This window comes from Micromesistius poutassou, assembly GCF_964030765.1.
Source record: "Micromesistius poutassou genome assembly, chromosome: 15".
Taxonomy (NCBI): Eukaryota; Metazoa; Chordata; class Actinopteri; order Gadiformes; family Gadidae; genus Micromesistius; species Micromesistius poutassou.
The window spans coordinates 18,662,578-18,687,940 of record NC_140285.1 but is presented as its reverse complement, the minus strand read 5'-3'; the positions used below and the strand labels follow the sequence as shown (position 1 = coordinate 18,687,940).

Here is a 25,363-nt window from a genome sequence, read left to right as displayed (position 1 = left end):
AAAATTTTCTTAATTGCTATTTAACACCAGAAAATGATGCGCACCGTTCATATTTCACAGTGGATATGAACAAAATGTGCTCCTTTATGTTATCAGACCATATTTGTGCTGCTGGGTGTTAAAGTTATTATAGCCTATTATAAGGATTTCTACAAAGTTTTGGTTTGGCATAGATATAATGACATTCCTAATGTGTATAATAATGATATTATACCACTCTCGTCAACTTCCTTTAGTCAATCTTTAAAACAGCCGAAGGCCCTTTGTTGTCTTTGGCTAGGAGAAGGATATACAATGAGTCAACACAAAAAACGGATTACTTCTTCCCAACATCCAAAATGCTTGGACCATGACGTGGACGGACTACAATGCACAGGTCTCGTGGATGGGTTGCCTTCAGACGACACATCATAAACAGCATAAGATGAAAGGGAATGAACAGTTCTGAATCCATTTCAACATTACATACCAAAAAGAATCATTGGAGATACAGGCCCTAATGTACACTGGAAACACAAGCAGGACTCACAACAGGCTATTCAGTCTGCAAAGCTGTGCTGCAATGTTGTTCATTTTTGTATTCTGTTAATGAGACAATATCGTTACCACAGGCTTGCCACACACGCACACATACAGAGTGCATCAAAAATCAAGCATCCAACACTCATCTCCAACACAATAATGTCCATGCGTACAACACAAAGGCAGCAGTCTGGGAGAGTCTTTGGATCAAAACCTAGCATGTGGGTTGGCAATGACGCCATCTTGTGGAAGGTCCTTGATGGGTAGGTCCCCCATATCTCCAGCGCCCTGGTCCGTGCTCTCACAGCTGCTCTGTGGGGACTCTGGTGGGGGCTGGTAAAGAATGCTGGCCAACAGGAAGAATATGATCCCCATCACCTGGGAGAGGCAGATTCACGCTAAATAAGAATCATCATCATCAGACTAGACTCCTTACTAGAACCAGTTGACCACATTACTCCTAGTCTCTCCTCCCTCCAATGGTTTAGTGGCTTTCAACTGATGCCAGGTCATATTTCACATTGCTAATACTTACCTATTCAATGCTAGCACCTTCGTACATAAAGGACCTTATTGTTCCCCCCTGTCCTTCTCAGCCCCTCTGGTCTTCAGCGGCCTTCTACACATTTTAAAACATCCACCTGTAATCAAGCTGGACTGCTGATCAATTTGAATCCAAACATAAAACCTTTCTCTGTTCTCTCTCCTTGGTTCCTAAGAGGCTTCCCCAGCTCCCATTAGTGACAGGTACCTGTTAGCACTAGTGACAGGTACCTGTTAGCACTAGGTAGTGACAGGTACCTGTTAGCACTAGGTAGTGACAGGTACCTGTTAGCACTAGTGACAGGTACCTGTTAGCACTAGTGACAGGTACCTGTTAGCACTAGTGACAGGTACCTGTTAGCACTAGGTAGTGACAGGTACCTGTTAGCACTAGTGACAGGTACCTGTTAGCACTAGGTAGTGACAGGTACCTGTTAGCACTAGGTAGTGACAGGTACCTGTTAGCACTAGGTAGTGACAGGTACCTGTTAGCACTAGGTAGTGACAGGTACCTGTTAGCACTAGTGACAGGTACCTGTTAGCACTAGGTAGTGACAGGTACCTGTTAGCACTAGGTAGTGACAGGTACCTGTTAGCACTAGGTAGTGACAGGTACCTGTTAGCACTAGGTAGTGACAGGTACCTGTTAGCACTAGGTAGTGACAGGTACCTGTTAGCACTAGTGACAGGTACCTGTTAGCACTAGGTAGTGACAGGTACCTGTTAGCACTAGGTAGTGACAGGTACCTGTTAGCACTAGTGACAGGTACCTGTTAGCACTAGTGACAGGTACCTGTTAGCACTAGGTAGTGACAGGTACCTGTTAGCACTAGTGACAGGTACCTGTTAGCACTAGTGACAGGTACCTGTTAGCACTAGTGACAGGTACCTGTTAGCACTAGTGACAGGTACCTGTTAGCACTAGGTAGTGACAGGTACCTGTTAGCACTAGTGACAGGTACCTGTTAGCACTAGGTAGTGACAGGTACCTGTTAGCACTAGTGACAGGTACCTGTTAGCACTAGTGACAGGTACCTGTTAGCACTAGTGACAGGTACCTGTTAGCACTAGTGACAGGTACCTGTTAGCACTAGGTAGTGACAGGTACCTGTTAGCACTAGTGACAGGTACCTGTTAGCACTAGGTAGTGACAGGTACCTGTTAGCACTAGTGACAGGTACCTGTTAGCACTAGTGACAGGTACCTGTTAGCACTAGGTAGTGACAGGTACCTGTTAGCACTAGTGACAGGTACCTGTTAGCACTAGTGACAGGTACCTGTTAGCACTAGTGACAGGTACCTGTTAGCACTAGTGACAGGTACCTGTTAGCACTAGTGACAGGTACCTGTTAGCACTAGTGACAGGTACCTGTTAGCACTAGTGACAGGTACCTGTTAGCACTAGTGACAGGTACCTGTTAGCACTAGGTAGTGACAGGTACCTGTTAGCACTAGTGACAGGTACCTGTTAGCACTAGTGACAGGTACCTGTTAGCACTAGTGACAGGTACCTGTTAGCACTAGGTAGTGACGGGTACCTGTTAGCACTAGGTAGTGACAGGTACCTGTTAGCACTAGTGACAGGTACCTGTTAGCACTAGGTAGTGACAGGTACCTGTTAGCACTAGTGACAGGTACCTGTTAGCACTAGTGACAGGTACCTGTTAGCACTAGTGACAGGTACCTGTTAGCACTAGTGACAGGTACCTGTTAGCACTAGGTAGTGACAGGTACCTGTTAGCACTAGGTAGTGACAGGTACCTGTTAGCACTAGTGACAGGTACCTGTTAGCACTAGTGACAGGTACCTGTTAGCACTAGTGACAGGTACCTGTTAGCACTAGGTAGTGACAGGTACCTGTTAGCACTAGTGACAGGTACCTGTTAGCACTAGTGACAGGTACCTGTTAGCACTAGTGACAGGTACCTGTTAGCACTAGGTAGTGACAGGTACCTGTTAGCACTAGGTAGTGACAGGTACCTGTTAGCACTAGTGACAGGTACCTGTTAGCACTAGTGACAGGTACCTGTTAGCACTAGGTAGTGACAGGTACCTGTTAGCACTAGTGACAGGTACCTGTTAGCACTAGTGACAGGTACCTGTTAGCACTAGTGACAGGTACCTGTTAGCACTAGGTAGTGACAGGTACCTGTTAGCACTAGTGACAGGTACCTGTTAGCACTAGTGACAGGTACCTGTTAGCACTAGTGACAGGTACCTGTTAGCACTAGGTAGTGACAGGTACCTGTTAGCACTAGGTAGTGACAGGTACCTGTTAGCACTAGTGACAGGTACCTGTTAGCACTAGGTAGTGACAGGTACCTGTTAGCACTAGTGACAGGTACCTGTTAGCACTAGGTAGTGACAGGTACCTGTTAGCACTAGTGACAGGTACCTGTTAGCACTAGTGACAGGTACCTGTTAGCACTAGGTAGTGACAGGTACCTGTTAGCACTAGTGACAGGTACCTGTTAGCACTAGTGACAGGTACCTGTTAGCACTAGGTAGTGACAGGTACCTGTTAGCACTAGTGACAGGTACCTGTTAGCACTAGTGACAGGTACCTGTTAGCACTAGGTAGTGACAGGTACCTGTTAGCACTAGGTAGTGACAGGTACCTGTTAGCACTAGTGACAGGTACCTGTTAGCACTAGTGACAGGTACCTGTTAGCACTAGGTAGTGACAGGTACCTGTTAGCACTAGTGACAGGTACCTGTTAGCACTAGGTAGTGACGGGTACCTGTTAGCACTAGTGACAGGTACCTGTTAGCACTAGTGACAGGTACCTGTTAGCACTAGGTAGTGACGGGTACCTGTTAGCACTAGTGACAGGTACCTGTTAGCACTAGGTAGTGACAGGTACCTGTTAGCACTAGGTAGTGACAGGTACCTGTTAGCACTAGTGACAGGTACCTGTTAGCACTAGTGACAGGTACCTGTTAGCACTAGGTAGTGACAGGTACCTGTTAGCACTAGTGACAGGTACCTGTTAGCACTAGTGACAGGTACCTGTTAGCACTAGTGACAGGTACCTGTTAGCACTAGTGACAGGTACCTGTTAGCACTAGGTAGTGACAGGTACCTGTTAGCACTAGGTAGTGACAGGTACCTGTTAGCACTAGTGACAGGTACCTGTTAGCACTAGGTAGTGACAGGTACCTGTTAGCACTAGGTAGTGACAGGTACCTGTTAGCACTAGTGACAGGTACCTGTTAGCACTAGTGACAGGTACCTGTTAGCACTAGTGACAGGTACCTGTTAGCACTAGGTAGTGACAGGTACCTGTTAGCACTAGTGACAGGTACCTGTTAGCACTAGTGACAGGTACCTGTTAGCACTAGTGACAGGTACCTGTTAGCACTAGGTAGTGACAGGTACCTGTTAGCACTAGTGACAGGTACCTGTTAGCACTAGTGACAGGTACCTGTTAGCACTAGGTAGTGACAGGTACCTGTTAGCACTAGGTAGTGACAGGTACCTGTTAGCACTAGGTAGTGACAGGTACCTGTTAGCACTAGTGACAGGTACCTGTTAGCACTAGGTAGTGACAGGTACCTGTTAGCACTAGGTAGTGACAGGTACCTGTTAGCACTAGTGACAGGTACCTGTTAGCACTAGGTAGTGACGGGTACCTGTTAGCACTAGGTAGTGACGGGTACCTGTTAGCACTAGGTAGTGACAGGTACCTGTTAGCACTAGTGACAGGTACCTGTTAGCACTAGTGACAGGTACCTGTTAGCACTAGTGACAGGTACCTGTTAGCACTAGGTAGTGACAGGTACCTGTTAGCACTAGGTAGTGACAGGTACCTGTTAGCACTAGTGACAGGTACCTGTTAGCACTAGTGACAGGTACCTGTTAGCACTAGGTAGTGACAGGTACCTGTTAGCACTAGTGACAGGTACCTGTTAGCACTAGTGACAGGTACCTGTTAGCACTAGTGACAGGTACCTGTTAGCACTAGTGACAGGTACCTGTTAGCACTAGTGACAGGTACCTGTTAGCACTAGGTAGTGACAGGTACCTGTTAGCACTAGGTAGTGACAGGTACCTGTTAGCACTAGGTAGTGACAGGTACCTGTTAGCACTAGGTAGTGACAGGTACCTGTTAGCACTAGGTAGTGACAGGTACCTGTTAGCACTAGTGACAGGTACCTGTTAGCACTAGGTAGTGACAGGTACCTGTTAGCACTAGTGACAGGTACCTGTTAGCACTAGTGACAGGTACCTGTTAGCACTAGGTAGTGACAGGTACCTGTTAGCACTAGTGACAGGTACCTGTTAGCACTAGTGACAGGTACCTGTTAGCACTAGGTAGTGACAGGTACCTGTTAGCACTAGTGACAGGTACCTGTTAGCACTAGGTAGTGACAGGTACCTGTTAGCACTAGTGACAGGTACCTGTTAGCACTAGGTAGTGACAGGTACCTGTTAGCACTAGGTAGTGACAGGTACCTGTTAGCACTAGGTAGTGACGGGTACCTGTTAGCACTAGTGACAGGTACCTGTTAGCACTAGTGACAGGTACCTGTTAGCACTAGTGACAGGTACCTGTTAGCACTAGGTAGTGACAGGTACCTGTTAGCACTAGTGACAGGTACCTGTTAGCACTAGTGACAGGTACCTGTTAGCACTAGGTAGTGACAGGTACCTGTTAGCACTAGTGACAGGTACCTGTTAGCACTAGTGACAGGTACCTGTTAGCACTAGTGACAGGTACCTGTTAGCACTAGGTAGTGACAGGTACCTGTTAGCACTAGGTAGTGACAGGTACCTGTTAGCACTAGGTAGTGACAGGTACCTGTTAGCACTAGGTAGTGACAGGTACCTGTTAGCACTAGGTAGTGACAGGTACCTGTTAGCACTAGGTAGTGACAGGTACCTGTTAGCACTAGGTAGTGACAGGTACCTGTTAGCACTAGTGACAGGTACCTGTTAGCACTAGGTAGTGACAGGTACCTGTTAGCACTAGGTAGTGACAGGTACCTGTTAGCACTAGTGACAGGTACCTGTTAGCACTAGTGACAGGTACCTGTTAGCACTAGGTAGTGACAGGTACCTGTTAGCACTAGTGACAGGTACCTGTTAGCACTAGTGACAGGTACCTGTTAGCACTAGTGACAGGTACCTGTTAGCACTAGTGACAGGTACCTGTTAGCACTAGTGACAGGTACCTGTTAGCACTAGTGACAGGTACCTGTTAGCACTAGGTAGTGACAGGTACCTGTTAGCACTAGTGACAGGTACCTGTTAGCACTAGGTAGTGACAGGTACCTGTTAGCACTAGGTAGTGACAGGTACCTGTTAGCACTAGTGACAGGTACCTGTTAGCACTAGGTAGTGACAGGTACCTGTTAGCACTAGGTAGTGACAGGTACCTGTTAGCACTAGTGACAGGTACCTGTTAGCACTAGGTAGTGACAGGTACCTGTTAGCACTAGGTAGTGACGGGTACCTGTTAGCACTAGTGACAGGTACCTGTTAGCACTAGGTAGTGACAGGTACCTGTTAGCACTAGTGACAGGTACCTGTTAGCACTAGGTAGTGACGGGTACCTGTTAGCACTAGTGACAGGTACCTGTTAGCACTAGGTAGTGACAGGTACCTGTTAGCACTAGGTAGTGACAGGTACCTGTTAGCACTAGTGACAGGTACCTGTTAGCACTAGGTAGTGACAGGTACCTGTTAGCACTAGTGACAGGTACCTGTTAGCACTAGGTAGTGACAGGTACCTGTTAGCACTAGTGACAGGTACCTGTTAGCACTAGTGACAGGTACCTGTTAGCACTAGGTAGTGACAGGTACCTGTTAGCACTAGTGACAGGTACCTGTTAGCACTAGTGACAGGTACCTGTTAGCACTAGTGACAGGTACCTGTTAGCACTAGGTAGTGACAGGTACCTGTTAGCACTAGTGACAGGTACCTGTTAGCACTAGTGACAGGTACCTGTTAGCACTAGGTAGTGACAGGTACCTGTTAGCACTAGGTAGTGACAGGTACCTGTTAGCACTAGGTAGTGACAGGTACCTGTTAGCACTAGGTAGTGACAGGTACCTGTTAGCACTAGGTAGTGACAGGTACCTGTTAGCACTAGGTAGTGACAGGTACCTGTTAGCACTAGGTAGTGACGGGTACCTGTTAGCACTAGTGACAGGTACCTGTTAGCACTAGGTAGTGACAGGTACCTGTTAGCACTAGGTAGTGACAGGTACCTGTTAGCACTAGGTAGTGACAGGTACCTGTTAGCACTAGGTAGTGACAGGTACCTGTTAGCACTAGTGACAGGTACCTGTTAGCACTAGGTAGTGACAGGTACCTGTTAGCACTAGTGACAGGTACCTGTTAGCACTAGTGACAGGTACCTGTTAGCACTAGTGACAGGTACCTGTTAGCACTAGGTAGTGACAGGTACCTGTTAGCACTAGGTAGTGACAGGTACCTGTTAGCACTAGGTAGTGACAGGTACCTGTTAGCACTAGTGACAGGTACCTGTTAGCACTAGTGACAGGTACCTGTTAGCACTAGGTAGTGACAGGTACCTGTTAGCACTAGGTAGTGACAGGTACCTGTTAGCACTAGGTAGTGACAGGTACCTGTTAGCACTAGTGACAGGTACCTGTTAGCACTAGTGACAGGTACCTGTTAGCACTAGGTAGTGACAGGTACCTGTTAGCACTAGGTAGTGACAGGTACCTGTTAGCACTAGGTAGTGACAGGTACCTGTTAGCACTAGTGACAGGTACCTGTTAGCACTAGTGACAGGTACCTGTTAGCACTAGTGACAGGTACCTGTTAGCACTAGGTAGTGACAGGTACCTGTTAGCACTAGTGACAGGTACCTGTTAGCACTAGGTAGTGACAGGTACCTGTTAGCACTAGGTAGTGACAGGTACCTGTTAGCACTAGTGACAGGTACCTGTTAGCACTAGGTAGTGACAGGTACCTGTTAGCACTAGGTAGTGACAGGTACCTGTTAGCACTAGGTAGTGACAGGTACCTGTTAGCACTAGGTAGTGACAGGTACCTGTTAGCACTAGGTAGTGACAGGTACCTGTTAGCACTAGGTAGTGACAGGTACCTGTTAGCACTAGGTAGTGACAGGTACCTGTTAGCACTAGGTAGTGACAGGTACCTGTTAGCACTAGTGACAGGTACCTGTTAGCACTAGGTAGTGACAGGTACCTGTTAGCACTAGTGACAGGTACCTGTTAGCACTAGGTAGTTGACGGGTACCTGTTTTTTACTCCTCAAGATTTCTTCCTTGATAATTAAGGGAGTTTTTAGTGCTAGGGTTAGGGGGTGTCATAAAATATAGCCTGTAAGGCCATGATTAAGGGCTATATAAACAGGGTTAGGGGTTAGGGTTAGGAATCCTCAACAACAATAACAACCACCATGGGGCTCTCACCGGATCCAGCATGTTGTAAAATGATGGCCGGTGTCATGACCCAAAACAAGCCTCATGAAATATGTCAACAACTCGTATATATTAATTCCAAAACAAATGTTATTTTTTTGCATGGTTACTGAGGTGTCATATGAAGTTACTAAGGTTCTCCCTTAAGAATAGGACATTCAAATAACCTTCCAAATCTAAATTTAGCTTCATTATGAATGATGAAACAATGCTAGAAAGATACTACGATGCATGCAATGTCAACCATAAAAAGATGGCGCTTGATGTAATGTCTAACCAGAGAATGTCTGATATGAAGAGAACTGGCTCTCTGGTGACTTCCGGTTTTACTGACATGTGTCCATGAGAGGGCGCTGGCCGGTGAGGGCAGAGTGAACGGGAGTGGACGGGTTTCACCCTCAAATTACACTTTTCTCAGGGTGTCATTTTTTGTCAAGTAATTTGAGCGTCACATTCAAAAGGGGGGGGGCTAAGATAATACACTCGCTGAATATTGCATTTTTTAAGTTCACTTAACTGTTCCAAAAATCTGTTCAAAAAGATGACGTCACTGCCAGAGGTCCTGCTTTACGGCAAGTTCTGAGTCACTTTGGCACTTCTGCATATATTATATATATATTATATATACCGGTATACATATAATATATAATAATTAACTTAGATGGAAAGATAATATAGATAATATAGTATGAACTACATAGTCAATTTATTTTTTCTAAGTAACATAATTATGTCAGTGATTTACAGAAAGTTATTCAGAGTTTTTTACTGCCCTGATTTTTTTAAACCGATTTTTAACTACCCCCATGGAATGAAAATGACTGCTCATTAGGAAGCAGTTTGTGAATGAGTGAAACCTAACCTATGTTACGGCCACAGCGTTGCCTTTGTGTTGCTGCTGGTGTATTCTGAGCTGGTGGGCGGAGCCACACCAACAGGTGAGTTGCGGCGCACTTGTGCCGGCTTGGCCGGGGAGCCTATGAAGCAGTCCTGCCCCGTTGGCTCACTCTCCCTGGCCTTCAGATGGACACTTTGGATTGGCTCGGTTTGGTTGGAGCACATTTCCTTTTTCATTGATTAAACGTCATGCATTTACTCTTTTGTCTTTCGTGGCCTTGAGCCAGGTTGTAACACCTACTACTTGAACTACAGAAAGGGGTATTTTATGAAAGTTTGCCCATTTTTTCAATATGTGAGGTGGGCGCCAAAGAACTTCAGGTACAGTGTGACAGAAAAGCAGAGATGTAAACAATTTTAAAATGTTAAAATGTTTTTTTTTTAAACAAACAAAAATGAATTGCATGATGGATGAATAGCAATTCATTTAGATTTGGTATGGATTATTTCAAGATAATTTAGAACAGCTGTTTGATAAGTAAAAGGTTGAGCAAAACATTGACCAAAAGTTTTTGTGGATGTAAAAGTTTGTTTTACCAAGGAAAAAATAAATCTAAATACTGGCCAGATAAAGAGGCAGATCATTGGCATATCATTAAAAACACAAACGCAGAAAGTTGTTAAAACAACACCTGGAGCTCTACATCTAAATAATATAATATAATATATAGACATCTATAATATAATATATAATATCACGGCCAAAAGCTGTGTGTGCCTGGATGATATTATGAATAAACGACTGTGTCGGGTTCTCCGACGTCTCAGGTCCTTCCACATCAATCTGAAGTCGTGGTTCAATCTGGACTTCAGAGTCAAAGCCAAAGTTTCTTTCCCCGATTCCTTCTCCACCATGGCCGAGAATCAATACACGGGTCTTATTTTGCAAACCCGCACCCGCCTGTACCCGCGAATTACATAGCGCACCCGACCAGACCCGCTATAAATTGATATCGACGCCCGACCTGCAACCAAAGGAAAATTAGACACATTAGATGGAACGCCGGGGAATTACACTACCTGGTGTTGGCGCGGTGCTTTAGATTGCTGTGCAAAAAAAGAACCACTGTGGACGGTTTTCGTTGACTCCTGAATAACATCCAGCACCGGAGAAGTCTGGCTCACCATCGCAAAACCCACCACCGACCTGCACTGTTCAGGCGTGACCTGACCCGCACATCCAAATTGTGCTGGTCACAGCAGGACTCTGGCCGAGATAACCCCCACTACTATAACCCCACTACTATAACCCCCACTACTATAACCCCCACTACTATAACCCCCACTACTATAACCCCCACTACTATAACCCCCACTACTATAACCCCCACTACTATAACCCCCACTACTATAACCCCCACTACTATAACCCCACTACTATAACCCCACTACTATAACCCCCACTACTATAACCCCCACTACTATAACCCCACTACTATAACCCCCACTAGGATAACCCCCACTACTATAACCCCCACTACTATAACCCCCACTACTATAACCCCACTACTATAACCCCCACTACTATAACCCCCACTACTATAACCCCCACTACTATAACCCCCACTACTATAACCCCCACTACTATAACCCCACTACTATAACCCCACTACTATAACCCCCACTACTATAACCCCACTACTATAACCCCCACTACTATAACCCCACTACTATAACCCCCACTACTATAACCCCCACTACTATAACCCCACTACTATAACCCCCACTACTATAACCCCACTACTATAACCCCCACTACTATAACCCCCACTACTATAACCCCCACTACTATAACCCCCACTACTATAACCACCACTACTATAACCCCCACTACTATAACCCCACTACTATAACCCCACTACTATAACCCCCACTACTATAACCCCCACTACTATAACCCCCACTACTATAACCCCCACTACTATAACCCCACTACTATAACCCCACTACTATAACCCCCACTACTATAACCCCCACTACTATAACCCCCACTACTATAACCCCCACTACTATAACCCCCACTACTATAACCCCCACTACTATAACCCCCACTACTATAACCCCCACTACTATAACCCCCACTACTATAACCCCACTACTATAACCCCACTACTATAACCCCCACTACTATAACCCCCACTACTATAACCCCACTACTATAACCCCCACTACTATAACCCCCACTACTATAACCCCCACTACTATAACCCCACTACTATAACCCCACTACTATAACCCCCACTACTATAACCCCCACTACTATAACCCCCACTACTATAACCCCCACTACTATAACCCCACTACTATAACCCCCACTACTATAACCCCACTACTATAACCCCCACTACTATAACCCCCACTACTATAACCCCACTACTATAACCCCACTACTATAACCCCCACTACTATAACCCCCACTACTATAACCCCCACTACTATAACCCCCACTACTATAACCCCCACTACTATAACCCCCACTACTATAACCCCCACTACTATAACCCCCACTACGATAACCCCCACTACTATAACCCCCACTACTATAACCCCCACTACTATAACCCCCACTACTATAACCCCCACTACTATAACCCCCACTACTATAACCCCCACTACTATAACCCCCACTACTATAACCCCCACTACGATAACCCCCACTACTATAACCCCCACTACTATAACCCCCACTACTATAACCCCCACTACTATAACCCCCACTACTATAACCCCCACTACTATAACCCCCACTACGAGTCTTTACATGTTGTGGAAGTACCAGAGACGTCCGAGAACATGACATAGTCTTGAATTCATAATATCATCTGAAGGCGAACACAGCTTTTGGCCGTAATATTATATTATATAGATACCTATTAGATATATTATTATATTATTTAGATATAGAGCTCCGGGAGTCCCTAAACGGCAACAATCACTTTCTCCTCCTGCTGCGATTCACTCTGGACTGCAGGGAGTGAACTCTGATTGGCTGTTATGTTACGTCCCTCAGGGAGTGAACGCTGATTGGCTGTTATGTTACGTCCCTCAGGGAGTGAACACTGATTGGCTGTTATGTTACGTCCCTCAGGGAGTGAACGCTGATTGGCTGTTATGTTACGTCCCTCAGGGAGTGAACGCTGATTGGCTGTTATGTTACGTCCCTCAGGGAGTGAACGCTGATTGGCTGTTATGTTACGTCCCTCAGGGAGTGAACGCTGATTGGCATTGTGGGAGTTGTCGTCTTCAATCCACAAGCGCCAAAAAGTCACTGTCTGCCTTTTCTCGGTCAAGACAGCACCAAATTAGAAATGTATGTTTCTATTCGACTAAATATATGACCCACTTTCAATACAGATTCATGTCTCCACCAGTGAAATTCTCCTTTGAGTAGAAGGTTCTGGTGGCTTCTAAATGTGTTGGAGCTGTATTAGTATGGACAACTCAGAAACACAGCAAGGATTAGTCCATTTGGAAAAACCAAAAAATGTGTTAAAACACCAATAAATCCATTTGGTGCTGATATATATATACTGTACCTTATATATGATCCCAGTTACCAGGGTGTACTGGCTCATGGCCGAGTTCTGATAGAGGTAGCAGGAGCCCTGCTCTCCACACTTATCCTGCCACAGCAGGCAGGACAAGTCGATCACCGATCCAAACGCTATGGGCCCGGGGACACTACCTAAACAAAGCAAACAGAGGGTCATGTGGATATGTGTGTTTGTGCAGGGTTCTCCCCAAAGAATAAGACTATTGTGACGTAGTCTTTCAGTTTACGTGAGTTCTTTCCATTGTAATGTTTGAAATGGTTCAATTGGTGAATGTGAACTTTAATGTAAAGAGGGCGGTACCCCAGACAACCCAGGAGCGGCGCGCTTGGAGCCATGCTCAAAGCTATAGCACGGCTGTATGGGCTCTCAGTGGAAACACTGAACAGCTTTGAACGTATGATTATGAAACAAAGAGCACAGGCCGCCATGGAAACAGTCTGCGGGGGACCCTTGTGTGGTTGTGTGTTGTTGGTGTATGGATGTGTGACAGTGTTTTGTGGAAATAGCCGTAGCGTTCCATTAACGCGTTTGGATGTGTGTGCGTGTGTTTATGTACGTGAGGTCAGGAAAGGATTTTCTTGGTGAAGCCGTAGTGTTTCTATGATGCATTGAGATGTGTGTGTGTGTGTGTGTGTGTGTGTGTGTGTGTGTGTGTGTGTGTTTGTATGCCTACCAAGTGTGCGCACCACAATCCACTGGATTCCTAATCCAAAGGACCTCTGGCTGTCCGGCACACACCTGGAAGACGTTTCCAACATAGCACCATTTTATGACATTTAACGACACACTTCACACCGACAGCAGCCTTACAGGTAAACCCATTCTTTCTCCTGAGCTAGCCTTGCCCATTCGGCTTTGGGCTGAGCTATGTCTTATATCACCATGGGAATGTTATCTATGAGTCATGCTACATCCCTTTTGTGTCCATAATGTTATTCTGCTGTCAGATGAGCACCATTAGTGCTTGTATATCTAATGAAGCTTTCTGAAGCGTCCCAAACAAGGTTGTTGTTGTTTGGGGACAAAACAAAGCTAGGATCATTTGGAGCTATTACAATAGCTTGGCTGTTAAAATGTTGAAATGACTTCATTGCAAATTTATATATATATTAAAAATATGTCCCAAAAATGGACAGGCATTGATCCATTATGAAGCTCACCTCAAGGTGGCAGTAAGTGCTGGAATGCTGCAGAGAAAAGTGAAGGAGATAACGATGAAGAAGAGCGAGAGGAAGGCCGGCATGTGGTTACAGGAGCCAGAACACTTCCCCACCAGGACCCCGCCCACTCCCTCCGTCCTGTTCACAACACAGCTGCACCCAGAGTACACCTGCACACACACACGCACGCACACACACAGACACACACACAAGCATGCACGCACACACACGCACACACAGACACACGCACGCACACACAGACACACACACAAGCACGCACGCACGCACGCACACACACGCACACACAGACACACGCACACACGCACGCACGCACACACACACACGCACGCACGCACACACGCACACACAGACACACGCACGCACACACGCACAGACACACACACACGCACGCACACACACGCACGCACGCACACGCACGCACGCATGCATGCGCACGCACACACACGCACACACAGACACACGCACGCACACACGCACACACACAGACACACGCACACACACACACACGCACGCACGCACGCACGCACGCACGTACACACACGCACACACAGACACACGCACGCACGCACACACGCACGCACAGACACACACACACGCACGCACACACACACACGCACGCACACGCACGCACGCATGCACGCGCACGCACACACACACACAGACACACACACATGCACACGCACACACACAAAAGAGAAAAGGCAGTAAATGGATTAGGATCTTTGAACAGCTTTCTGTTCTTTTTCTGTTCTCAACTGGTAAACAGTGGCCATTTTGAAGATTTAAAATGTGTTTGCAATGCTTAATGAACACCTAATAATGTTTGAATTAATGTTTAGTTCAGGTAGTAAGAAAGCAAAAACCAGACCAAACAGAATAGACAATTATTTACCGGGGTTAAACAAGACAACAATATTTAAGTGTACTCAACCGCAATTGCAACTACAATTTAATGGTGTAGATGTTTATTTTTTGTACGTTTTAAATATTTAATTGTGTACCCTTTATCCGTCACTTTTCAGTTTCAGTTTCAGTTTCACTTTTCAGTGCCAATGTGCAATGTGCAACACTTGGAGCACCAATATGACGTGATTGTGACGTCATATTGGTGCTCCTTGAATAGTGACTACATGGGAAATAGGGAAAAAATGTCCTTTGTCCTTTCCTTAGTTCCTTTCCTTGACCTTGATGGAAAGATAATAATAAAGGAGAATTCATCTCGACCTCGAGAGGACAATCACAGTACTAAGAGAACCTACAGTAGGCTACGTCACTATGAGACTGAACCTACACTAGGCTACGTCACTATGACACCACCTACACTAGGCTACGTCACTATGATAGGATACTAAACTTCCTAACAGACAGGCCCCAGGCGGTACGGCTAGGTAACATCATCTCTTCCAGTCTAACACTCAGCACTGGTGCTCCACAGGGATGTGTGCTGAGCCCCCTGCTGTACTCACTGTTCACATCTGACTGTACAGCCACTAACAGTTCCAACACCATCATCAAGTTTGCTGATGACACCACCATAATCGGCTGCATCAAGAACGGTGATGAGTCTGCCTACAGAGAAGAGGTGGCTATTATGACATCTTGGTGTCAGGATAATAGCCTGCTGCTCAATGCCACCAAAACCAAGGAGCTGATAGTGGACTACAGGCGGCTGCAGGGAGGAGAACACTCACCCGTTTACATCGGGAGCACAGCAGTGGAGAGAGTCAACTGTTTCAGATTCCTTGGAATTAACATCAGTGATGATCTGAGCTGGTCACACCATATTGGTGTGGTCACAAAGACAGCTAAACAGCGGCTCTTTTTTCTGCGGCGACTGCGGAAATTTGGCATGGATTGCAAAATACTGACCAATTTTTACAGATGTACCATAGAAAGCATTCTTACCGGTGGCATTACAACATGGTATGGTAACAGCAATGCCCAGGACAGGAAATCTTTACAAAGAGTGGTCAAATCTGCACAACGTATTACAAGGACTGTGTTACCATCCATCCAGGACCTTTACAGCCAGCGCTGCAGGAGAAAGGCCAAGCGGATCATTTCTGACCCTAGTCATCCCAGCCACAGACTTTTCTCCCTCCTGCCTTCTGGAAGACGCTACAAGAGCATAAGGACTCGTACCAGCAGATACAGGGATAGTTTTTACCCTCATGCCATCAGGATGCTGAACTGTCCTTGAACATTATTATTTTTTATTCTACCCTTTTTCTCCATCCTTAACTCCAGTATTTTATTTATTCTTTAAGTTGAACAGACATTTGAGCACAACAATTTTCAATACTGATAAATTATGATTTATGAGTACTTGATAAATAAAAAACTTGAACTTGAACTTGAACTATGAGACTGAACCTACACTAGGCTACGTCACTATGAGACCACCTACACTAGGCTACGTCACTATGAGACCACCTACACTAGGCTACGTCACTATGAGACTGAACCTACACTAGGCTACGTCACTATGACACCACCTACACTAGGCTACGTCACTATGAGACTGAACCTACACTAGGCTACGTCACTATGAGACCACCTACACTAGGCTACGTCACTATGAGACTGAACCTACACTAGGCTACGTCACTATGAGACTGAACCTACACTAGGCTACGTCACTATGAGACCACCTACACTAGGCTACGTCACTATGAGACCACCTACACTAGGCTACGTCACTATGAGACTGAACCTACACTAGGCTACGTCACTATGACACCACCTACACTAGGCTACGTCACTATGAGACTGAACCTACACTAGGCTACGTCACTATGAGACCACCTACACTAGGCTACGTCACTATGACACCACCTACACTAGGCTACGTCACTATGAGACCACCTACACTAGGCTACGTCACTATGAGACTGAACCTACACTAGGCTACGTCACTATGAGACCACCTACACTAGGCTACGTCACTATGACACCACCTACACTAGACTACGTCACTATGAGACTGAACCTACACTAGGCTACGTCACTATGAGACCACCTACACTAGGCTACGTCACTATGAGACTGAACCTACACTAGGCTACGTCACTATGAGACCACCTACACTAGGCTACGTCACTATGAGACTGAACCTACACTAGGCTACGTCACTATGAGACTGAACCTACACTAGGCTACGTCACTATGAGACCACCTACACTAGGCTACGTCACTATGAGACTGAACCTACACTAGGCTACGTCACTATGAGACCACCTACACTAGGCTACGTCACTATGAGACTGAACCTACACTAGGCTACGTCACTATGACACCACCTACACTAGGCTACGTCACTATGAGACTGAACCTACACTAGGCTACGTCACTATGAGACCACCTACACTAGGCTACGTCACTATGACACCACCTACACTAGGCTACGTCACTATGAGACCACCTACACTAGGCTACGTCACTATGAGACTGAACCTACACTAGGCTACGTCACTATGAGACCACCTACACTAGGCTACGTCACTATGACACCACCTACACTAGACTACGTCACTATGAGACTGAACCTACACTAGGCTACGTCACTATGAGACCACCTACACTAGGCTACGTCACTATGAGACCACCTACACTAGGCTACGTCACTATGAGACTGAACCTACACTAGGCTACGTCACTATGAGACTGAACCTACACTAGGCTACGTCACTATGAGACCACCTACACTAGGCTACGTCACTATGAGACCACCTACACTAGACTACGTCACTATGAGACCACCTACACTAGGCTACGTCACTATGAGACACCTACACTAGGCTACGTCACTATGAGACTGAACCTACACTAGGCTACGTCACTATGAGACTGAACCTACACTAGGCTACGTCACTATGAGACTGAACCTACACTAGGCTACGTCACTATGAGACTGAACCTACACTAGGCTACGTCACTATGAGACCACCTACACTAGGCTACGTCACTATGAGACCACCTACACTAGGCTACGTCACTATGAGACCACCTACACTAGGCTACGTCACTATGAGACCACCTACACTAGGCTATGTCACTATGAGACTGAACCTACACTAGGCTACGTCACTATGAGACCACCTACACTAGGCTACGTCACTATGAGACCACCTACACTAGGCTATGTCACTATGAGACTGAACCTACACTAGGCTACGTCACTATGAGACCACCTACACTAGGCTACGTCACTATGAGACTGCACCTAGAAAATATTTGACATATGGATCAGTTGTTGTCCGGCCAATTGATGCACTCTCATCATAAACATTCAAACCCGGGATGATTGCACGTGGGTGAATAGTTAAATGTCATTTATAAAGGCTTAGCAAGCCATAGATAGTCTTCAATTTAGATTAACTCACACAAAATACATATTAATGCTAATGCTCTTTAACTACTTGAACTAATTGTGAATTGCAGCATTAAATTCAGCATAATTAACACATTAGAAATAGTTAGTAAATGATTAATATGGAACAATGTATAGTGATTCATTGTGCCGCTGAAACAAGGCTGTGGATGACGGTGGTTTGTGCAACCTGCTCGCTGAGCTTTAACAGTTTTGACAAATGGCCGTCTCAACGGTGCGTGAGGGCCGTATATTACCACATCTTTGGTTCAAGCACGGCAACTACAAATGAGGCTTTATAAGTGTAGAGTACCTACAAAAACGTGTTTAAACCTGCACAACCTAGTAGTAGAGACTGAACAGAGCCTGGAGTAGGAGTCAGAAGGTTAGATTATTCTTGTTTTGTATTGGTAGTCTCTGAAGATGTACCTAGACCAATCGGGGAGGGCCATGGAGGGCCTGAAGCCCTATACAGAGACATGTGCATGGGGTCTGCAGAGCATCAGTCTGATTGGCTGCAGAGATCAGGAGGGTTGTGTCAGTCAGAGCAGAACCAAAGCCTTCTGTCTGTCTGTCTGACGGCCAAGCAGGACAGAGCAGAACCAAAGCCTTCTGTCTGACGGCCAAGCGGGACAGCGCACCTGTCTCCCAGTAGTGGCGTCGGTGTGCTGGATGGTGCTGCAGCCTGCGTGGCAGGGAGAGTAATACATGACGCCGTCGTCCCCACACACGGGGTTGTACAGATCCCGGGCACAGCTGCAGCCGGCGTTGCAGCCCACTACCAGGCTGTCGGGCTCCCGGTCGGAGCTGGGGTACAGAGAGGGCGAGATAACAGGGGAGAGAGAGCGTTAATGAGATTAAAATCATCAACACTCTTACTTTCATTTGAAACTAGGAAAGCCATCAACTTTTAAGCTTAGGTTCAAAAGTAGGTTCAAAACTAAATCTTGTTTTAAAATCTTGTGTAACAGCTACAGCGGTAAGGTATACTTTTAAATCAACGCATCTGCAAACACCGTACAGTGTGTGTGCGCACCCATCTGTTTAAACACACACAAACTAAACACGTTACGCATAATACAGTCCATGGCGATGTATATTAACGGGGGGACACATGCATATTAGTTAGTCGATAACGATAATGTATACAATACTGGTAACGGACTATGTTTGTTAATGTATTGCTGCATATCATTAAATAGACCCACAGTTGGGGCCACAGGACCGCGTCCGCATATCATATATGTGTTAAGTTCTCTTTGCCGCAATTTACATGATGACTTAGGGGTGGGCGGTATACCGGTAACGTCACCGCCACCGGTGTCACGTTCTGCCCGATATGTAGTTTGCAATACCGTCATGACGTCATTAAAAACCCACACGTTTTGGTTTAGAGCGCATACGGAGAAAGAAATACAACGCACGCACAGACTTTTTATAAAACGTCCATGGCCACAACACTAATGAAGTATCATTACAAACCTACACTGATTACGCACAGGACGTTACGTTACCCACGAGGCCACTGTGAAGGCGGCAACGCGAAGTAAACAATAAAGAGCGTCTACTGTTAAAACAAGGATAAAACTAAGATAAAACTGAATTTATTCAATAAAATGAGTGCGACATCTGAACGGAGTGGAGTGACCGAGACAGAAAAGTTGGTGCCTAAAAAAGGAGCTACTTCTGTGATTTAGAGCTGGTTCGGATATAAATCAGCGGACAAAGAGCAAACTACGATATTGTCCAAGGTATGCCGTCGTGTTGTTTTAGCCAAAGGTGGCAACACCAGCAATTTGTTTCACCATTTAAAAAGCACGCATGCCCGTGAGTACAAGGATGTAATAAGGGCCAAAAGCAGTAGCTCAACCGGCAGCTGTGCCAGCGGAGCACGTTGGAAGACAACACAACAGACGTCACTCCAGGCTTCGTTCACTGCTGGCGTGCCTCATGATAAAAGCAGCGGAAAGTGGAAGGAAATAACAAGGGCAGTTGCGCATCAAATCGCCATGGTGCCGATTCAAGTAGTGGAGAGAGATGGGTTTCGAAATTTGCTTTGTGTTTTGGACCCACGCAGTGGCGGTTTTAGGCACGGGCGAAGCGGGCAGCCCCCCCCCCCCAATAATCGCGCCCCCCCCCCCGTGAACAACTCCGCCAGTCGGGGGGGGGGGGGGGGGGGGGGGGCGAACTTCCCAGTCGGAAGACTGGGAACCAAGTCTTTTTCCTTTTCTTATTCTTTACTAGACCCACATTGCTAACCTAGAGTTCACTTAACTCAAAATAACAGAATGGCTGGTACTTATATGACTGAATTAATGAATCACACTAAATTGACTAATTAACTTACATTATGGGGAGGGCTTCTTCTGTCTTTCTTAAGATAAGTACTGCTACATTGCCAATAGAGTGGAAAGAGGTAAAACTAGACTTAAAATGGAATATCTGTTTTATTTTTGTAATATATATAAAACCGTCACCGCAAAAATGGAAAAAAATACTGTGATAAAAATTTTAGGTCATATCGCCCACCACTATGATGACTCAGTGTTTCTGAAATTGGAGAATAAAACGCTAGTCCATGTGTGAATTAGGCCTATTATTTGGCCATAAACTGAGCCATTTGAAGTTTGAAATTCATGTGGTCATGCATCTGTCTCAGCGGAGACTGCAAACGCGCTGTCAAAATATCAACTCGTCAAGTCAAATGCGCTGGGTCTTAAAGGGGATGGGAGATGGAACTCTCATTGGTTTATTGCACGTTACGCCCAAAACACACCTACGGGTTTCAGACCAACCCATTGTAGATTTGCGTCGGGCGCAAAGCTAATTTATCTCACCGTCATAATAGCAACATCGCCATAGAACCGCCCACAAAGCTACTTTGACTTTGCGCTTTGACGTCTGCGTTTTAGACAGTCTAACTAGGGCCCTTTGAGGCTAATCATGGTATGGTAAGTTACCCATCTTAGCTTAAAGGGGTCATATTAAACACTTTTTGTAATTTAATTTGGGGGTACTACTAGAATATGTTTACATGGTTTAATGTTAAAAAATATTGGTCTTGCATCAACCTTTTCGTTGTATTATCATTTATGTACATTATATTATGATATATTATCTAGCTATTCTAACACAACTTTATTTGAAATTCAAGTTTGACAGTGAAACATGTGTTGCTTCCTGGATAGGGCTGAACCATTGATCTAATTCAAACCGACATCGCAATGTTATATAACTCATTTAACTTTTTTTTAAATTATTTTCTTAATCACAAAGGCTGCGTTTAAAAAAGTAATTGTTTTAGTGTTACACAATCTAACCAATGAGGTTGGAATGGGAAACACAGGGCCAGGTGGGGTTCAGTGTAGATCAGTGGAGGAACAAAACAAAAAAAACAACTGACTGCCAGTGTGTCAAGTAGACGGGATACCACCCGACACCCGACAGACCAAAATGAACCAGAGTACATTTGAAATACTGTTTAAAACGGCACCGCGAAACGACTAATAGTCCGGTCATTTTAGGAAAAAAGGTCAAACAAATTGCAACAGAAGCAAACTCAACTTATTTTGTATCCTCAATATGTCCTGAGTAAGGAAAAAAAATCCCAGAAGAATCCCATTAGGGGAAAGTTTAGAGAAATACCCAAATATAGCCTATTCATTCTTTTTCTCATGTCAATAGGGTCAAACTTTTTACCTTTACACATCACCATGAAAATTACTGAGTTGATTCCTTACATCAAGACAAACAAAAAATGTATTACAAGTTTTTTTAAATTGTTTGTTAACATGGGCAAACGGTGCAAAATTGAATTACGTATGTGCTAATTTGCATAAATACCACAACAGATCTAAAATTTGGGTATAGCCAGGTGAAAATGTCTACTATTGCACAAACTATTGCAGTTCACGTTCAAAATGTGCCTGTTTGAAATACACAGATTGCTCTAATTACTAATAGTAACATGTTGTTGTTTAGTAAACATTAATAGAACAGGTATGTTTTTCCTTTTATGGTGATGCATTCCCCACAAAAGCGCCTGTGTGCCTAATCACCCATTAAATAGCGTTCAGAATGTAGTGAAATGTAACGGCAAAATGTTCAATCCACCCATAAGCTTTGTGATCATTGGAAGTTTGCCTACTCTCATACTTTGGAAGCTTTCCAAAGCTTGAAGTGATGGGTCAGCCCTAGTTTGAGGGCGTGCCAAACCAAGTGTTGACTGCCAACTACAGCCAGTTCAGGGGAGATGGTTTATGTTGAGAGATTAAATCATGCTTGTGTGGAAAATCCCAAACAGCATAAATATGACCACTTAAAGGGCCCTATTTTAACGATCTGAAACACAAGTATGAAACGCCAAACGCAAGTAGCTTTGTGGGAGAATCTCTGGAGCTGTTGCTATTATACCGGTGGATAAATGACTCTTGCGCCCGACGCAAATCTAAAATGGGTTGGTCTGAAACCCGTAGGTGTGTTTTGGGCGTAACGTGCAATAAACCAATGAGAGATCCATCTCCCATCCCCTTTAAGAGCCAGTGCATTTGACTTGATGCGTTTGCAGTCTCCGCTGAGACAGATGCATGACCACATGAATTTCAAACTTCAAATGGCTCAGTTTATGGCCAAATAATAGGCCTAATTCACACATGGAATAGCGTTTTCTTCTCCAACTTCAGAAACACTGAGTCATCATGTAAATTGCAGCAAAGACAACTTAACACATATGATGTGTGGACGCGGTCCTGTGGTCGCAACTGTGGGTCTATTTAATGATATGCGGCAATACATTAACAAACATTGTTTGTTACCAGTATTGTATACATTATCGTTATCGACTTGTGTTCATAATATGCATGTGTCCCCCTGTTAATATACATCGCCATGGACTGTATTATGCGTTCCGTGTTTAGTTTGCGTGTGTTTAAACAGATGGGTGCGCACACACACGTGCACCAAGCATCACCCGCATTCATTCATTTGTAAACACTTTTAAACACTCACTCGCGGTAAAACTATGTTTCCTCACAATCAAATACTCATCAATCCTAAAAGTTATGGGCTTGTACACTATGTCTGTGTCAAGAAAATATGTGTTTGCTGTACAGTGTTTGCAGATGCATTGATTTAAAAGTACAACTTACCGCTGTATCAGCTGTTCTTTCCCAAATCATTTAACCAACGTTATTATTTACCCTAAAACAAGATTTTGTTTTGGAAGGCTGGTCGACTACTTTCGAGTACTTTCGAGGTCGAGTTTATTATTTTTATTATTATTATGTGCTCATTGTAAATGTTCATTCATGCAGCCCTATGGATTTTTTTTTTCCTCAATTCACACGCTATTTCTATGCAGTTTCACACATATGAACAATCTTTGACACCATAATATTTCAATTAGGCTCATCATTTGCATGTTTGTGCTGTGTATAGCCTACGTGTGTGTAGGCTTATGTTGCAGTTCCGACCTGCCATGGCACGTCAAAATAACAACACCAACTGCGCTATCCACTAGGGCATTTAGACCAGGTATTTTCCGGTCATTGGCGTAATTGCTTTTTGGATCATTAAAATAGCACCAAGTATCATTTGCGCCGGAACACGCCTCTGCTTTTCGCCAACACGCCTCTCCAGGCGCAAGTGTATTGGCGCCTGGTTGCTGCGGGGGACAATCAGCTTTGCGCCGGGTGCAGATGGGCCCTAAGAGTGTTCACTGACTGGATGAACAACGCAGCCTGACATAAACCACTAATACCCCACTGGACAACCATCCTAGTTTAGCTATGAACTGCTAATAGACGTTGGGCTACAGGCTGTTGATCACCTGTTAGTGAGGGGCTGGCTGCTGGTGTTACTGGTGGGGTACTGGTGCTGGGAGCTGTAGGGCTGGGTGACCCCGGCCATGGGCACGTTGGGGCAGTGGATGAGGAAGATGAAGATGGCCAGCAGGCTGACCAGGGCACACAGCATGCAGAAGCGGATGATCCCCCGGCAGCGCAGGTTGAGGCGCTTCACGATGTAGCCCCCCAGGAAGGTGCCCCCCCCGCCGGCCGGGACCACCATGACGCCTGGAGAGCAGAGCAGGAATATTAAACAAGTCATCTAATGTGGACGTGGTGAACATCGATACAGAGAAAAGAATACGTCTGCGTGGATGGAGAGACTGGGTTGAATTATTCTGTAATGCATCCGTCTTTCTGTTCATATGTCTGTCCTTTGGTGTCCCTGTCTGTCTTCCTGTCTGTCTGTCTGTCTGTCTGTCTGTCTGTCTGTCTGTCTGTCTGTCTAGGGTTCCCTCACCGAACCACGTGGCAGCCTCCGAGGCGCTGAGGCTGAACTGGGACTCCAGGAACTTGGGGCCGAAGGTGGACATGCCAGCGATGAGCGTGGCCTCTGTGGCGCCGGCCAGACACAGGAACAGGAAGGGCGGGTTCTTCAACAGCATCAACACAGACCTGCGAACAGCAGAGAGGGAAAGGAAAGCCAATTACAAAGCTCTACTGGAAGAGTCTTTGTTTAGGCCTTGTTTACATGAGTCATAGATACACACAGCCAGATGTTTTCTCTGTCTAAACAGTGAATGGTTATAGGAGGATACAGACAATCCCTTCAGAACGCCCAGAGTGGTTTATGCTCCATTAGTCTAGACTGCCTTCACTCCATTAGTCTAGACTGCCTACTTTTCCTAGATCTTGTATACTATTAAAGACTAACCACGACTATTATCCAAACAATGTAAACTGGTAGACCACGTGACCGTTCTTGGAGACTGGGTAATGCGGGGCCTATGAGGCCCTCTGGTGACCTGTGTGAACAGGCAGACTGGGTAATGCGGGGCCTATGAGGCCCTCTGGTGACCTGTGTGAACAGGCAGA

The 25,363-nt window shown here is 45.4% G+C and overlaps 1 protein-coding gene across 1 annotated transcript in view; it reads right to left on the bottom strand.

Annotated features, from left to right (window-relative positions):
* Window positions 1-331: 331 nt before the first annotated feature.
* slco4a1 (solute carrier organic anion transporter family, member 4A1) overlaps window positions 332-25,363 on the bottom strand; it is a 58,321-nt gene continuing 33,289 nt past the window's right edge. The window contains exons 6-12 of the mRNA XM_084479317.1: window positions 24,789-24,943; window positions 24,313-24,556; window positions 19,127-19,292; window positions 14,096-14,265; window positions 13,609-13,673; window positions 12,918-13,066; window positions 332-900 (exon numbers count right to left, since the gene is read on the bottom strand). Of these exons, the coding sequence (XP_084335443.1) occupies window positions 730-900; window positions 12,918-13,066; window positions 13,609-13,673; window positions 14,096-14,265; window positions 19,127-19,292; window positions 24,313-24,556; window positions 24,789-24,943 (1,120 nt within the window). The 3' untranslated portion in view covers window positions 332-729. The remainder of the gene's footprint in view (window positions 901-12,917; window positions 13,067-13,608; window positions 13,674-14,095; window positions 14,266-19,126; window positions 19,293-24,312; window positions 24,557-24,788; window positions 24,944-25,363) is intronic.